This window comes from Cherax quadricarinatus, chromosome 12, assembly GCF_038502225.1.
Source record: "Cherax quadricarinatus isolate ZL_2023a chromosome 12, ASM3850222v1, whole genome shotgun sequence".
NCBI lineage: Eukaryota > Metazoa > Arthropoda > Malacostraca > Decapoda > Parastacidae > Cherax > Cherax quadricarinatus.
This window is the reverse complement of record NC_091303.1, coordinates 53,960,969-53,979,234: the sequence shown is the minus strand read 5'-3', so window position 1 is coordinate 53,979,234 and position 18,266 is coordinate 53,960,969. Positions and strand designations below refer to the sequence as shown.

Sequence of the window (18,266 nt, the reverse complement as noted above, 5' to 3'; positions counted from 1 at the left end):
CACTGTGTATGACACCAACACTGTGCATGACACCAACACTGTGTATGACACCAGCACTGTGTATGACACCAACACTGTGCATGACACCAGCACTGTGTATGACACCAGCACTGTGTATGACACCAACACTGTGTATGACACCAACACTGTGCATGACACCAGCACTGTGTATGACACCAGCACTGTGTATGACACCAACACTGTGTATGACACCAACACTGTGTATGACACCAGCACTGTGTATGACACCAACAATGTGTATGACACCAGCACTGTGTATGACACCAGCACTGTGTATTGCACCAGCACTGTGTATGACACCAACACTGTGTATGACACCAGCACTGTGTATGACACCAGCACTGTGTATTACACTAACACTGTGTATGACACCAACACTGTGTATGACACCAGCACTGTGTATGACACCAGCACTGTGTATGACACCAGCACAGTGCATGACAACAACACTGTGTATAACACCAGCACTGTATATGACACCAACACTGTGTATGACACCAACACTGTGTATGACACCAGCACTGTGTATGACACCAACAATGTGTATGACACCAGCACTGTGTATGACACCAGCACTGTGTATTGCACCAGCACTGTGTATGACACCAACACTGTGTATGACACCAGCACTGTGTATGACACCAGCACTGTGTATTACACTAACACTGTGTATGACACCAACACTGTGTATGACACCAGCACTGTGTATGACACCAGCACTGTGTATGACACCAGCACAGTGCATGACAACACCACTGTGTATAACACCAGCACTGTATATGACACCAACACTGTGTATGACACCAGCACCGTGTATGACACCAGCACTGTGCATGACACCAACACTGTGTATGACACCAGCACTGTGTATGACACCAGCACTGTGTATGACACTAGCACTGTGTATGACACCAACACTGTGTATGACACCAACACTGTGTATGACACCAGCGCTGTGTATGACACAAGCACTGTGTATGACTCCAGCACTGTGTATGACACCAGGACTGTGTATGACACTAGTACTGTGTATGACTCCGGTACTGTGTATGACACCAGCACTGTGTATGACACCAGCACTGTGTATGGCACCAGCACTGTGTATGACTCCAGCACTGTGTATGACTCCAGTACTCTGTATGACACCAGCACTGTGTATGACGCCAGCACTGTGTATGACACCATCACTGTGTATGACACCAGCACTGTGTATGACTCCAGTACTGTGTATGACACCAGCACTGTGTATGACACCAGCACTGTGTATGACGCCAGCACTGTGTATGACACCATCACTGTGTATGACACCAGCACTGTGTATGACTCCAGTACTGTGTATGACACCAGCACTGTGTATGACTCCAGCACTGTGTATGACTCCAGCACTGTGTATGACACCAGCACTGTGTATGACTCCAGCACTGTGTATGACTCCAGCACTGTGTATGACACCAACACTGTGTATGACTCCAGCACTGTGTATGACTCCAGCACTGTGTATGACACCAACACTATGTATGACTCCAGCACTGTGTATGACTCCAGCACTGTGTATGATGCCAGCACTGTGTATGACACCAACACTGTGTATGACTCCAGCACTGTGTATGACACCAGCACTGTGTATGACTCCAGCACTGTGTATGACTCCAGCACTGTGTATGACTCCAGCACTGTGTATGACACTAGTACTGTGTATGACACCAGCACTGTGTATGACACCAGCACTGTGTATGACTCCAGCACTGTGCATGACTCCAGCACTGTGTATGACACCAGCACTGTGTATGACACCAGCACTGTGTATGACTCCAGCACTGTGTATGACTCCAGCACAGTGTATGACACCAGCACTGTGTATGACTCCAACACTGTGTATGACTCCACCACTGTGTATGACTCCAGCACTGTGCATGACACCAGCACTGTGTATGACTCCAGCACTGTATATGACTCCAGCACTGTGTATGACTCCAGCACTGTGTATGACTCCAGCACTGTGTATGACTCCAGCACTGTGTATGACACCAGCACTGTGTATGAATCCAGCACTGTGTATGACTCCAGCACTGTGTATGACTCCAGCACAGTGTATGACACCAGCTCTGTGTATGACTCCAGCACTGTGTATGACACCAGCACTGTGTATGACTCCAGCACTGTGTATGACTCCAGCACTGTGTATGACTCCAGCACTGTGTATGACACCAGCACTGTGTATGACTCCAGCACTGTGTATGACTCAGCACTGTGTATGACTCCAGCACTGTGTATGACACCAGCACTGTGTATGACTCCAGCACTGTGTATGACACCAGCACTGTGTATGACACCAGCACTGTGTATGACACCAGCACTGTGTATGACTCCAGCACTGTGTATGACACCAGCACTGTGTGACACCAGCACTGTGTATGACTCCAGCACTGTGTGTGACACCAGCACTGTGTATGACACCAGCACTGTGTATGACACCAGCACTGTGTATGACTCCAGCACTGTGTATGACACCAGCACTGTGTATGACTCCAGCACTGTGTATGACTCCAGCACTGTGTATGACACCAGCACTGTGCATGACTCCAGCACTGTGTATGACACCAGCACTGTGTATGACTCCAGCACTGTTTATGACACCAGCACTGTGTATGACACCAACACTGTGTATGACTCCAGCACTGTGTATGACACCAGCACTGTGTATGACTCCAGCACTGTGTATGACACCAGCACTGTGTATGACACCAGCACTGTGTGTGACACCAGCACTGTGTATGACTCCAGCACTGTGTATGACACCAGCACTGTGTATGACTCCAGCACTGTGTATGACACCAGCACTGTGTATGACACCAGCACTGTGTATGACTCAGCACTGTGTATGACTCCAGCACTGTGTATGACACCAGCACTGTGTATGGCTCCAGCACTGTGTATGACACCAGCACTGTGTATGACACCAGCACTGTGTATGACACCAGCACTGTGTATGACACCAGCACTGTGTATGACGCCAGCACTGTTTATGACACCAGCACTGTGTATGACACCAGCACTGTGTATGACACCAGCACTGTGTATGACACCAATACTTTTAACTGTTCTGTAACTTTCATGATGAACAGAAGTCAGAATATCGTAGCATAATCTATCCTTATTAAACTCCAAAAATAATAATTATTGTTCCTATTACACATCTCAAAAGTGCAGTAAACCCGTGTTCATAATACGACACAAACTGGAGAGAAAATTAACGAGTCTCTGTCCGTTCCAAACTTGATAATGATCTAAGACGGGTGAAGTCATCATCTAAGGGTGAAGTCATTATCTAATGTCACCTGTGACTGTTGAATTCGTTGCAAATGCAACCTGGACGTCTATGGAATGCGGTATATGAGCCGTAATGATATACTGATTTTATTATACACATTTTGGGTGAACAGTTCAGTTTTAAATGATTAAGATGAGTGTGCAACAGTTTGGTATCTTTATTGTCGAAACATGTCGCCTGGGCAGCAGGCTTCTTCAGTCGAAATACAAAGACAACAGAAGTAGTGAAGTAGATACGAAGTGATCAGTCCGTCACCCTAGGTGTGTTCAGCTCATAGTTTCGATCAGTGAGGTTGAGGAATGATCACCTGAAACCTATCTTTACCATTTCTTCTGCTGTTTTCTGTTTTCCGACTGAAAAATCTTGCTAAGTAGGCGAAATACCTCGCCAGTACGAGTTGTCTTACTCACTAACGTATCGGTATTGTATACCTTCAAAATAATTTCGGTGTTAGTTACAAGACTGTTACTGCAGGTGGAGGAAGAATTCCAGAAGAAGAGGGAGAGAGAGAAGAAGAAAGTGAAACAGCAGCTAAAGCTGTTCCAGATGCAGCAGCAGCAACAACAGCACACCAACAGAGACACACACAACCACTCTTACTCCAGTGACGACCACGCCCCCTCGTCCTACTCCTCAGAGCAGAACGAAGTGTCTAGCCAGGCCTCGTCCCAGCCGCCTCCCGTACCTCGCTCCCCACTACCTCAGGTTCGTCCTTTCCTCCCTGTCTCGCTCCCCACCACCTCAAGTTCATCTTCTTTCTGCCTCGCACTCTCTACTTCCGGTTCTCCCTTATGCCTTGTTCCTTATGCCTTGTTCCCTACCCAAGATACATCCTAGCCTTTCTGGCCTCTATCCTCACCACCCGAAATATCTTGTTTACTTACCTGCTTCCATCCTGTCCACCCCAGATACCTTCTTACCTCCTACCTAGTTTCTCACCATCCTAGATACCTCGTTGCCTCCTACGTAGTTTCCCACTACCCCAGGTGTATCATTACCTCCCTACCTCGTTTCTTACCACCCCAGATACCTCATTACCTCTTTGCCTTGTTCCCCATCGCCGCAGGTACGTCCCTAAACCACCCCTGCCTCGCTCTCCTCCACCCCAGGTACATTCTTACTTTGCTTTCTTCTACTCTTTTGTCTTTCTGTTAATAATTTTATATATAAATGTCCCATCCTACATATAATTTATAACATAATTTTTGGCCAGCTGTCAAGCTCACAGAGTGGAAGCTGATTCCAATGAATCAGGAGAGCTTAGTCAGGGAAGATTCTATAAATACAGTATTCTGTAAATATTACGTGTGTTACTGATGGAGAGAAATAACATAACATACCGACACATGGAAAAGCCCATTGAGTTGGCAAAACCTTGTCCATTTCCACTGTTTAAAGCTCTTTCGTAGGCATTTAGTAACTATAAGCAATAAGTAATTAGGAAATGTGCTGTGTTTGACAAATTAATTGTTGATGGTGATATTTAATTTACAGGTGTACTCTCCCTTCACCTCTCTCCCTCCCGAGTTACCTATGGAGGCTTCTCCTGGTCTTCTCTCTGGTCTTAAGAACTGGGTTCGAGGGAGGAAGGAGAGTCGTTCCTCCACCTCTTCTACAACCCTCACGTCCGCTCCAAGGCAGGAGCCTGACGGTGCCCCAGCCTCCTCTTCGAGAAGTACCAGTGATGACTGTAGCGGCTCTGGGTCCTCATCGCGAAAAGATATTCCAGAACACAGTGAACAAAAGCAAAAGTTTCGCTCCGAAATCATCGCTGCCTCTAGAAAACGCAACGCAGACAACCCCATCATCCAAGGCAGCCCCGCTGCAACCAAACACATCTCCGGCATCCAAGGCAGCCCTAGCCCTTCTACCAAACACAACTATTCTGGCATACAAGACAGCCCATCTACAAAACACAAAAACTTGGGTGTGCAAGGCAGCCCTGCTGCCAAGCACATCAACTCTGGTGTCCAAGACAGCCCTGCTTCTAGGCATAGCAACAAACAGAGGAAGAACATATATAACCACCTCAACGAAATAGCTGAACGTGAGGCAAAACGATCACTGCACAAGAATTACCAACAGGAAACACAGTTACACCACCAGAAACACAAGAAGCATCGGAACCAGAAGGATGAACTGCGGCGCTCCCAGTCTCCTGATGTCCGCAGGCTGATGCAAGAGCTACCAGAACTGCATCAGGAGCGGCGAGAGTACAGAGAATACCGCAGTCCTTCACGCCATTCCTATTCACCAACTGTTAACATACCCAACAGTGAGTATCTCTTCACCATCTATCACATTGTCAGTGCCACTGAGTTATTTTTCTAGGCCATTTTTGACGAGTTCAATTTCACTGAAAGAGGCCATGTGATATGAAACAGTGATGCTAGGTTTACCCCTAAACTTTCTCTTTTACTGGGTCACTTAGGTCCCCCTGCCTCTATCAGCCCCAGTAAGAGTAGCAGCAACTATCGTCGAGAGTTTTGTCACGGCAACACCCAGGTGCTGGGTCCCACTGTGGTGTCGGTGACGGTCAAGCGCACAGACCAGAGTGACAGACATTCTAGGTGAGTGTGCCCATGACGGGCCATTACCGTCATCCTTGTTATGTCTGCTCATGTATAGATGTGTGAAAATAGTATACTACTCTCTAACCAGGATCAGTTTCAACTAGGATTTAGGAATGATTTAAAGATATCGACAACACTGTTTTGCTTCTGTGGGTTGGGTCATTAAGCAATTGACGAGTTATTTATGCATCGTTCCAGTCACGGTATTGTGCTTTTTTATTCTCTCTATTCGGGTTACTGTGTATAACGACTCCTCTCTAGAGCGTACACTGTCTTAGGTTGTATCTCTTGTCCTGTTTCAGTAATAGCATTCATAAGATACAGGAAAATCCATTCTTACTGAGAAGAAAATATTTTTAAGCTGATGACAATGAAATTGTGGCAGAACATTTTATTTTTAAGAATAAAAGTTAAAATTCAGTATGTGACTGTAATATCAGCAGGAAAATGTTTCCTTGCTGGAATGGGTTGTGCTTTTATGTTTAAGTTCTAAATGCAACGAACGTGACTGCAGGCACTCTAGTGACGACCGACGGTCAGTGGGAAGCAGCGGCGTCCACCGCAGCGCCTCCGTCGACATCTTGGAGACAGGTTCCTGTTCCTCCTCCTCCACCGCTCGCCACCACCACCATTCTTCCCAACATCTTGCTGACGCCTCACTCAGTCACAACTACGGCAGGGTCAGTATACAGTCAAAATGCTCTTTTTAAACGACTTTGTTCGTGTCAGTGTATCTGTTTGACTTGGTTCTTGCCAACAAAGATTCACTAATTAATAATCTTGAGGTTAATGATGAACTTGGGGAAAGTGATCACAAATCACTTAGTTTCAATATATCATGGGATTACCTAGATAACTGCAGTCAAATCTGTCCCAGATTTTCGCTTGGCCGACTTCATGGGACTGAAAAATTACCTGGGTGGGCTAAATTGGGATGACCTGACTATGGGTCAGGTAAGTGATCTTGGTTGCCAATATGTCGTTTTTCAGAGCATAGTTCTAGCTGCCCAGACAACTTTTGTTCCGAGTAGGGAAATTAGATCTAACAAAAATGATCCCAAATGGATGAACAATAGATTAAAACATCTCATTGGTCAAAAGAGAGGCACATATAGGAGTATCAAAATAGGAGATGGACAGTTAAGAAATCAATATATTCAGTTAAAGAGAGAAATAAAGAAAGGAATAAGAAAAGCAAAAAGGGATTACGAGGCTAAGGTCGCAAGGGATTCAAAGGGTTCTTTCAGGTAAACAGAATTAAGATTAGGGGCAAGACTGGCCCACTTAAGAGTAACTCTGGTCAGATCACTGACAGTGATAAGGATATGTGTGAAATTCTCAATACCTACTTCCTCTCAGTTTTCACCCAGGAAAATACTAGAGATATTCCTGAAATAATAGATTATGTAGAACAGGATGATAATAAACTATGCACGATTACGGTAACTAGTGACATGGTCCTCAGACAAATAGAGAAACTAAAACCTAACAGATCCCCAGGCCCTGATGAACTGTTTGCAAGAGGAACTTAGCATACCTTTGGCTAATCTTTTTTAACATATCACTACAAACTGGCATAGTGCCTGATAAGTGGAAAATGGCAAATGTAATACCTATTTATAAGGCAGGTGACAGGTCCTTGGCTTCGAACTATAGACCAATAAGCTTTACCTCCATAGTGGGGAAATTTATGGAATCAATAATTGCCGAAGCAATTCGTAGCCATCTTGATAGGCACAGACTGATTAATGAATCTCAACACGGTTTTACAAAGGGGCGTTCCTGTTTTACGAATTTACTAACTTTTTTCACTAAGATGTTTGAGGAGGTAGATCATGGTAATGAATATGATATTGTGTATATGGACTTCAGTAAGTCTTTCGATAGAGTTCCACATAAGAGGCTATTGAGGAAATTTAAGGCACACGGAATAGGAGGAGAATTTTTTTCCTGGGTAGAGGCATGGCTGACAAATAGGCAGCAAAGAGTTTGCATAAATGGGGAGAAATCAGAATGGGGTCACGTCACAAGCGGTGTTCCTCGGGGGTCAGTGTTGGGCCCATTGTTGTTCACAATTTACATAAACGACATAGATGAGGGAATAAATAGCGACATAAGCAAATTTGCTGATGACACCAAAATAGGCCGTCCAATTCATTCTAATGAGGACACTAGAGCACACCAGGATGATTTGAATAGACTGATGCACTGGTCGGAGAAGTGGCAGATGCAGTTTAATATAGACAAATGCAAAGTTCTAAATGCTGGACAGGAAAATAACCATGTGACATATAAACTAAATAATGTAGATCTTAATACTACTGATTGCGAAAAGGATTTAGGAGTTCTGGTTAGCAGTAATCTGAAAACAAGACAACAGTGCATTAGTGTTCGCAATAAAGCTAACAGAATTCTTGGCTTTATATCTAGAAGTATAAATAATAGAAGTCCTCAGGTTGTTCTTCAACTCTATATAACCTTGGTTAGGCCTCATTTATACTAGGCTGCTCAGTTTTGGTCACCGTATTACAGAATGGATATAAATGCTCTGGAAAACGTACAGAGGAGGATGACAAAGATGATCCCATGTATCAGAAATCTTCCCTATGAGGATAGACTGAGGACCCTGAATCTGCACTCTCTCGAAAGGCGTAGAATTAGGGGGGATATGATCGAGGTGTATAAATGGAAAACAGGAATAAATGAAGAGGATGTAAATAGCGTGCTGAAAATTTCCAGGCAAGACAGGACTCGCAGCAATGGTTTCAAGTTGGAAAAATTCAGATTCAGGAAGTATATAGGAAAGCACTGATTTGGTAATAGAGTTGTGGATGAGTGGAACAAACTCCCGAGTACAGTTATTCAGGCTAAAACGTTGTGTAGTTTTAAAAATAGGCAAGATAAATACATGAGTGGGTGTGGGTGGGTGTGAGTTAGACCTGACTAGCTTGTGCTGCTGGGTCTGGTGCAGTACTCCTTCCTTGAGCGGAGGTGACCAGACTGGGTGGGTCATTGGGCTTATCCGGGGCGGGGGAGACATGGACCTGCCCTGCATGGGTCAGTAGGCCTGCTGCAGTGTTCCTTCTTTCTTATGTTCTTATGTTACAGTAAATCAATATTCAACGTAAATCTGTAAAATTATCTCTTTGTTTTGTATTTGCAGACTCTAGAACATTGAGAAGTGCAAAATAACCCTTAAGATCTCTGGTAATTATAATGATTATGAAAGCAGTAATCTCACTAAGATCCCCATTGGTAACTGTAGGTTACCAGTAGTCTCTTTCAAGGGTCGCCGCCCCCTTTGGTCTGGTCCCAGACCAGGTGTCTTGTGGTCTGGTCCCAGACCAGGTGTCTTGTGGTCTGGTCCCAGACCAGGTGTCCTGGTTGCTGGCCTAATCCATCAGGCAAATAATTTCATTAAATAAATAATTTTCAGATCATCCCTTGAACTAAAGGACACTGATGAACACTGAAGGACACTGATGAACACTGAAGGACACTGATGAACACTGAAGGACACTGATGAACACTGAAGGACACTGATGAACACTGAAGGACACTGATGAACACTGAAGGACACTGATGAACACTGAAGGACACTGATGAACACTGAAGGACACTGATGAACACTGAAGAACACTGATAAACACTTAAGAACACTGATAAACACTTAAGAACATTGATAAACACTTAAGAACACTGATAAACACTTAAGAACATTGATAAACACTTAAGAACATTGATAAACTCTTAAGAACACTGATAAACACTTAAGAACACTGATAAACACTTAAGAACACTGATAAACACTTAAGAACATTGATAAACACTTAAGAACATTGATAAACACTTAAGAACACTGATAAACACTTAAGAACATTGATAAACACTTAAGAACACTGATAAACACTTAAGAACACTGATAAACTCTTAAGAACACTGATAAACACTTAAGAACACTGATAAACTCTTAAGAACACTGATAAACACTTAAGAACACTGATAAACTCTTAAGAACACTGATAAACACTTAAGAACACTGATAAACACTTAAGTACACTGATAAACTCTTAAGAACACTAATAAACACTTAAGAACACTGATAAACTCTTAAGAACACTGATAAACACTTAAGAACACTGATAAACACTTAAGAACACTGATAAACACTTAAGAACACTGATAAACTCTTAAGAACACTAATAAACACTTAAGAACACTGATAAACACTTAAGAACACTGATAAACACTTAAGAACATTGATAAACACTTATGAACACTGATAAACACTTAAGAACATTGATAAACACTTATGAACACTGATAAACACGTAAGTGCACTGATAAACACTTAAGAACACTGATAAACACTTAAGAACACTGATAAACACTTAAGAACATTGATAAACACTTATGAACACTGATAAACACGTAAGTGCACTGATAAACACTTAAGAACACTGATAAACACTTAAGAACACTGAAGAATACTGATAAACACATAAGAGAACTAATAGATTCTTTAAGTAAAGTACAAAACCCGTGTTGTTCATACAGTACGGCTGCCTGATGAACACTGATGAACGTTGATGAATACACTAAAACACGAGAAACCAAGTGTTTTTAATCATTCGCTCAACAGACAGTTTGATAAAGCAATTTATATTGGTCTATTTGCATATTACCATTCATCAGTTACATATTACCATTCATCAGTTGCATATTACCATTCATCAGTTACATATTACCATTCATCAGTTACATATTACCATTCATCAGTTACATATTACCATTCATCAGTTGCATATTACCATTCATCAGTTACATATTACCATTCATCAGTTACATATTACCATTCATCAGTTACATATTACCATTCATCAGTTACATATTACCACTCATCAGTTACATATTACCATTCATCAGTTACATATTACCATTCATCAGTTACATATTACCATTCATCAGTTACATATTACCATTCATCAGTTGCATATTACCATTCATCAGTTACATATTACCATTCATCAGTTACACATTACCATTCATCAGTTGCATATTACCATTCATCAGTTACATATTACCATTCATCAGTTACATATTACCATTCATCAGTTACATATTACCATTCATCAGTTGCATATTACCATTCATCAGTTACATATTACCATTCATCAGTTACACATTACCATTCATCAGTTGCATATTACCATTCATCAGTTACATATTACCATTCATCAGTTACATATAACCATTCATCAGTTACATATTACCATTCATCAGTTGCATATTACCATTCATCAGTTACATATTACCATTCATCAGTTGCATATTACCATTCATCAGTTACATATTACCATTCATCAGTTGCATATTACCATTCATCAGTTACATATTACCATTCATCAGTTGCATATTACCATTCATCAGTTACATATTACCATTCATCAGTTGCATATTACCATTCATCAGTTACATATTACCATTCATCAGTTGCATATTACCATTCATCAGTTACATATTACCATTCATCAGTTACATATTACCATTCATCAGTTACATATTACCATTCATCAGTTGCATATTACCATTCATCAGTTACATATTACCATTCATCAGTTGCATATTACCATTCATCAGTTACATATTACCATTCATCAATTGCATATTACCATTCATCAGTTACATATTACCATTCATCAGTTACATATTACCATTCATCAGTTACATATTACCATTCATCAGTTACATATTACCACTCATCAGTTACATATTACCACTCATCAGTTACATATTACCATTCATCAGTTACATATTACCATTCATCAATTGCATATTACCATTCATCAGTTACATATTACCATTCATCAGTTACATATTACCATTCATCAGTTACATATTACCATTCATCAATTGCATATTACCATTCATCAGTTACATATTACCATTCATCAGTTACATATTACCATTCATCAATTGCATATTACCATTCATCAGTTACATATTACCATTCATCAGTTACATATTACCACTCATCAGTTACATATTACCACTCATCAGTTACATATTACCATTCATCAGTTACATATTACCATTCATCAATTGCATATTACCATTCATCAGTTACATATTACCATTCATCAGTTACATATTACCATTCATCAGTTACATATTACCATTCATCAATTGCATATTACCATTCATCAGTTACATATTACCATTCATCAGTTACATATTACCATTCATCAATTGCATATTACCATTCATCAGTTACATATTACCATTCATCAGTTACATATTACCATTCATCAGTTACATATTACCATTCATCAATTGCATATTACCATCATCAATTGCATATTACTATTCATCAATTGCATATTACCATTCATCAGTTGCATATTACCATTCATCAGTTACATATTACCATTCATCAATTGCATATTACCATTCATCAATTGCATATTACCATTCATCAGTTACATATTACCACTCATCAGTTACATATTACCATTCATCAATTGCATATTACCATTCATCAGTTACATATTACCATTCATCAATTGCATATTACCATCATCAATTGCATATTACCATTCATCAATTGCATATTACCATTCATCAGTTGCATATTACCATTCATCAGTTGCATATTACCATTCATCAGTTACATATTACCATTCATCAATTGCATATTACCATCATCAATTGCATATTACTATTCATCAATTGCATATTACCATTCATCAGTTGCATATTACCATTCATCAGTTACATATTACCATTCATCAATTGCATATTACCATCATCAATTGCATATTACCATTCATCAATTGCATATTACCATTCATCAGTTACATATTACCATTCATCAGTTGCATATTACCATTCATCAGTTACATATTACCATTCATCAGTTGCATATTACCATTCATCAGTTACATATTACCATTCATCAGTTGCATATTACCATCATCAATTGCATATTACCATTCATCAATTGCATATTACCATTCATCAGTTACATATTACCATTCATCAGTTGCATATTACCATTCATCAGTTACATATTACCATTCATCAGTTGCATATTACCATTCATCAGTTGCATATTACCATTCATCAGTTACATATTACCATTCATCAGTTACATATTACCATTCATCAGTTACATATTACCATTAATCAATTGCATATTACCATTCATCAGTTACATATTACCATTCATCAGTTACATATTACCATTCATCAGTTACATATTACCATTCATCAGTTACATATTACCATTCATCAGTTACATATTACCATTAATCAATTGCATATTACCATTCATCAGTTACATATTACCATTCATCAGTTACATATTACCATTAATCAATTGCATATTACCATTCATCAGTTACATATTACCATTAATCAATTGCATATTATCATTAATTAATTGCATATTACCATTAATCAATTGCATATTACCATTCATCAATTGCATATTACCATTCATCAGTTGCATGTTACCATTCATCAGTTACATATTACCATTCATCAGTTACATATTACCATTCATCAGTTGCATGTTACCATTCATCAGTTGCATGTTACCATTCATCAGTTGCATGTTACCATTCATCAGTTACATATTACCATTCATCAGTTACATATTACCATTCATCAATTGTACATTACAATTCATCAGTTGCATATTACCATTCATCAGTTACATATTACCATTCATCAGTTGCATGTTACCATTCATCAGTTGCATGTTACCATTCATCAGTTGCATGTTACCATTCATCAGTTGCATGTTACCATTCATCAGTTACATATTACCATTCATCAGTTACATATTACCATTCATCAGTTACATATTACCATTCATCAGTTACATATTACCATTCATCAGTTACATATTACCATTCATCAATTGTACATTACAATTCATCAGTTGCATATTACCATTCATCAATTGCATATTACCATTCATCAATTGCATATTACCATTCATCAATTGCATATTACCATTCATCAGTTGCATATAACCATTCATCTATTGCATATTACCATCATCAATTGCATATTACCATCATCAATTTTAAAGTTATCTCTAAAATTTTGGGGCTCGTGGATTAATGTTAGCGCCTTCGACTCAAACCGAAGGACCAAGGCTCGATCCTGAGGCGAGTAGAAGCGTTATGTATGTTTCCGTCTACCTGTTAACCTTTTCCACTTAACAATAAGTAGGTACCTTGCTCTTAAGTGACTATTACGTATCCCATCCTGTCATGGAGGGAGCGACGACCCCGGTGGAACTAACCTACGCTGATTTGCTTTACCGAGTTATCCTGGGTTACTAACTCTATGGTCAGTAACGGGCGGGGACTGAACCCAGGGAGAGTCGCAAAAATGCGTCGGTCTGCAGTGTTACAACTCACCGCGGGTTCAATCTCCGCCCGTTCCGTGGTTTGTTTGCAATCGTGTCATTACAATTTCTCAAGTCATTCATCATCATCCTAGGTAATTTACACATATGCGTCTTCGTATAATGTACTCTAATACACAGCTTCACTATAATGTAAGACGTTTTCTGAAAGGCTGGATAAAATAGTCTTCAGTAATAAAGACTTCTCAGTCAGTATTTACCTTTTTGATTAAGAATTATTATTATGCAAGACAGATGTCAATCAATAATTTTATAGCATTCTCGACGTTAATTATTATTCCATTCATGGGAGGAGTGCTAAACCCGTAGGGGGTCATAGAGCACCTGGGATAATAAGAGGCACTCGGGTTCAGTCGATATTAATAGGGGACAGGGGAGGAGCTCTTAATCCAAGGAACTGGATTTGACCTTCCCATCTTTTGGATCGAACCCGAGTGCTTCCCTGACGTTCTATGATCTTACGGGTTTAGCGCGTTGTTGTGATTAAACTGAATAGATTGACCAGGCCAAGGCTCTCGCTTCACACGGCAAGGGTCCGGGTTCGATTCCCGGCGAGGGTAGAAACATTTGGAGTGTTTCTTTACACCCGTTGTCTATGTTCACCAATCATTAAAATGGGTACCTGGGCATTAGTGGACTGGTGTGGCCCGGTGGTGGCCCGGTGGTGGCCCGGTGGCCTGGTGGCTAAAGCTCCCGCTTCACACACGGAGGGCCCGGGTTCGATTCCCGACGGGTGGAAACATTTCGACGCGTTTCCTTACACCTGTTGTCCTGTTCACCTAGCAGCAAATAGGTACCTGGGTGTAAGTCGACTGGTGTGGATCGCATCCTGGGGGACAAGATTAAGGACCCCAATGGAAATAAGTTAGACAGTCCTCGATGACGCACTGACTTTCTTGGGTTATCCTGGGTGGCTAACCCTCTGGGGTTAAAAATCCGAACGAAATCTTATCTTATCATCCTGGGATAAAACTGACCTAATTTGCGGGAAATGCTCTGCATAACAAGCGGCTTTCTATACAGTAGTATGTCATTGATGTCAGCTAGACCTGTATACCTTGTACATGTACTTGTAGAAATAAAGATATTATTATTATTATTATTAACTGTATAAGAAGATATTAACTGGATTATTTTCTTCAACAGAGGGGCGGCTACTCACCAGTCGACAGCAGCCCAGCGAGGTTTGCTCACAGCATCCTAACTCCCTTCACTCCTGTCAAAGGTTATAAGCCTGTATCCTTCAGTCCCCCACCTCCAACTAAGATCCTTCCTGTAAACTAACGATCATAAGTAAAGGTTCAAATGTACACAACTAATTTGATATAGTTTATGACTAACGGCAACAGAAAACGATGCCATAATTCTTTACATTAAAGAAAATGGTGTCAGCTTTAGTTCCTGGAGCAGTGACTAAAGAAAATAGAGAACTTTATAGTTACTGTAAAGTCCTGCTGTTAGCAAGAGAATAGCTAGTAAGTAATAGCTATAAGAGAATGAAGAATGGAATCAGTGTGCCAAAATGTAAACCGAGAGTTAGTTAACATGGATGGATACAAAATTGTCTATAGGGGGTTTAATGTAAAATAAAAGTGGGGACTGTACACTGGTGCAGTTTGTCTCTTGCACATACTGGCCTCGTATTAGCTTCATGTATGAACACCGCCGTGTTCACCTCATGACAGCTGACTTTTGAAGGTTCTAAGCTTTAATGTTTCCGTCCAGTATGAGTGAGAAAAATATGTCTATGCTGACTTTGCGTACAGTGTTTAGGGTTATGTATGAGTGTGTACTCACCTCCCTGTGTTTGCTGGGATTGTTCCATCACTGCTGTGTGTGTGTGTGTGTGTGTGTGTGTGTGTGTGTGTGTGTGTGTGTGTGTGTGTGTGTGTGTGTGTGTGTGTGTGTGTGTGTGTGTGTGCCCACGCTCATATGTGCGCTCTCGCTCGCTGAATAAGCAAACTTATGTAAATTAATAAATAATTTTATGTCGGTATCTCTGCGTGCAAATTAATAGATATATATTGATAGACGTAACTGTATATTTTGTTAAGTTTCGTAATATATATATGTCGTGCCGAATAGGAAAAACTGGTCAACTAACAATAAATCAATTAAAATTCAGTCCTTTCTAAAATTTTCTCTTATACGTTTAAAGATTTTTTTCATTTATGTTAATGTAAAAACTAATAATTTTGTACCAAAAGAGCCTTAGAAAACTTACCTAACCTTATTATAATAAGCGTAATTTAATGTAGCCTAATCTAACTATATATATTTTTGATAAGTTTACAATAATTTAGGTTCAGAAAGATTTTTGCCAAATTACTGCATACACAAATTTTTGCTTGCCTTATTCGGCAAGAAGAGTTTTGCTATTTAAGCCAAAATAGCAAGTTTTACCTATTCGGCACGACGTGTATATATATTTATATATACACTAGAGGCCAACTAGTGTTGGCCACTAGAGGCCAACACCTGTTTAATAAATTAGTGTTTCGAGATACTGAGATGCGCCTTGCACTCTTGTATTATGTTCCCCATATAAACTAGATCTTAGGAAGAACGAAAGTTTGTTTTATATACGAATAACTCGAATAACTGCATTTCGTGTTTATGCGTGCGTAACCCATTAGTGTATGGTCCATTTAAATGGGGTTATTTTGGTAGCCATATTCTGAAGGCTGATTTGTGAGCAATAACAAAATAGTTAATGATCTTTAGTTAGCAAGTTTGTTTCACTTCAGACGGTCATGCCTCTTGTTTATACAGATTTTTAGTAATAAATATTACAAATATTACAAATAAACATCGCATAAAAGAATTATTTTTGCGCCATTTGACAGATTTTCGGGAGACATCGAAGTTAATTTTATAATTATACAATTTAATAGAAGTAATTCATTTAGCGAATCAATATTCAGAACGCGGCTGCCAGGGAGCGTTGAAAGCCTAGATCAGCCTCAACAGGGAGCGTTGAAAGCCTAGTTCAGCCTCAACAGGGAGCGTCGAAAGCCTAGTTCAGCCTCAACAGGGAGCGTTGAAAGCCTAGTTCAGCCTCAACAGGGAGCGTTGAAAGCCTACTTCAACCTCAACAGGGAGCGTTGAAAGCCTACTTCAACCTCAACAGGGAGCGTTGAAAGCCTAGTTGAACCTCAACAGATTTAGGTAAGGTTGGTCATAGATTCAATACCCGAGAAAGTCTAACATATCAATTATATTTTGTATATTTTCATAGGGTTCTATGCATAATTAATATTTTACTCTGGGAGAGATATTTTAGGATCTTACTGATCACGAACATTGTATATTTGTACTATAAATAATATTGTTTTGTATTAAAAGATCCTAACATTTGCTTTGGTATCTAACAAAATAAAGAAATATTTAAGAAATAAATAGTTTTAATGCTTTCCTTCAGTTTTTATTTTATGTAATTAGGGGAAAAAGGTAATTAGGTAGAGGTTGTTTGGTGTTGCTGGGAAATGAGAAATATTCTGCCTCTATCATAGGGGAGGATAAATATAGTCCAGTGGATCAACAGCGCCTCCTTATTTAATTATTTTTTAACCTCAAGGGGGAAGAATAACGATTAAACAATTTTTTGGAGGATATATTGATATATGTTGTCTTTGGTCTGTGTTAGTGGTCTTTATGTCAGGGGCAGTGTAGCGTGCAGAGGGGGGGGGCATGGCTCCTGGCGTCCAGTGGGGGGGGGGATTCAATTAGAGAGGGAAATAAGATAGAGATTTCGAAATTTTAGCGGTGATAAATACATTTTTGAGGCTTACTGCACTACAGAGGCAGTGGTTAGCCCTTCATTCCTTTAATTAACATGGTGTATCCTCTCTGTCCAGAGAAATTGGTGCCTCCACACGCACGCGCATGACGTACGTGGAACG

The 18,266-nt window shown here is 40.0% G+C and overlaps 1 protein-coding gene across 2 annotated transcripts in view; it reads left to right on the top strand.

The window, feature by feature from the left end:
* Positions 1 to 17,458, top strand: part of LOC128686689 (serine/arginine repetitive matrix protein 2-like) — a 639,380-nt gene extending 621,922 nt beyond the window's left edge. Inside the window, exons 8-13 of one of the 2 annotated variants that reach the window (XM_053773722.2) lie at positions 3,827 to 4,057; positions 4,847 to 5,627; positions 5,784 to 5,922; positions 6,440 to 6,605; positions 15,511 to 15,589; positions 17,289 to 17,458. In XM_053773722.2, coding sequence (XP_053629697.2) covers positions 3,827 to 4,057; positions 4,847 to 5,627; positions 5,784 to 5,922; positions 6,440 to 6,605; positions 15,511 to 15,589; positions 17,289 to 17,320 — 1,428 coding nt within the window. In that variant the 3' untranslated portion in view covers positions 17,321 to 17,458. Of the gene's footprint in view, positions 1 to 3,826; positions 4,058 to 4,846; positions 5,628 to 5,783; positions 5,923 to 6,439; positions 6,606 to 15,510; positions 15,794 to 17,288 lie in introns of those variants that run through there. The other variant, XM_053773720.2, reaches the window with a different exon arrangement.
* Positions 17,459 to 18,266: the final 808 nt, after the last annotated feature.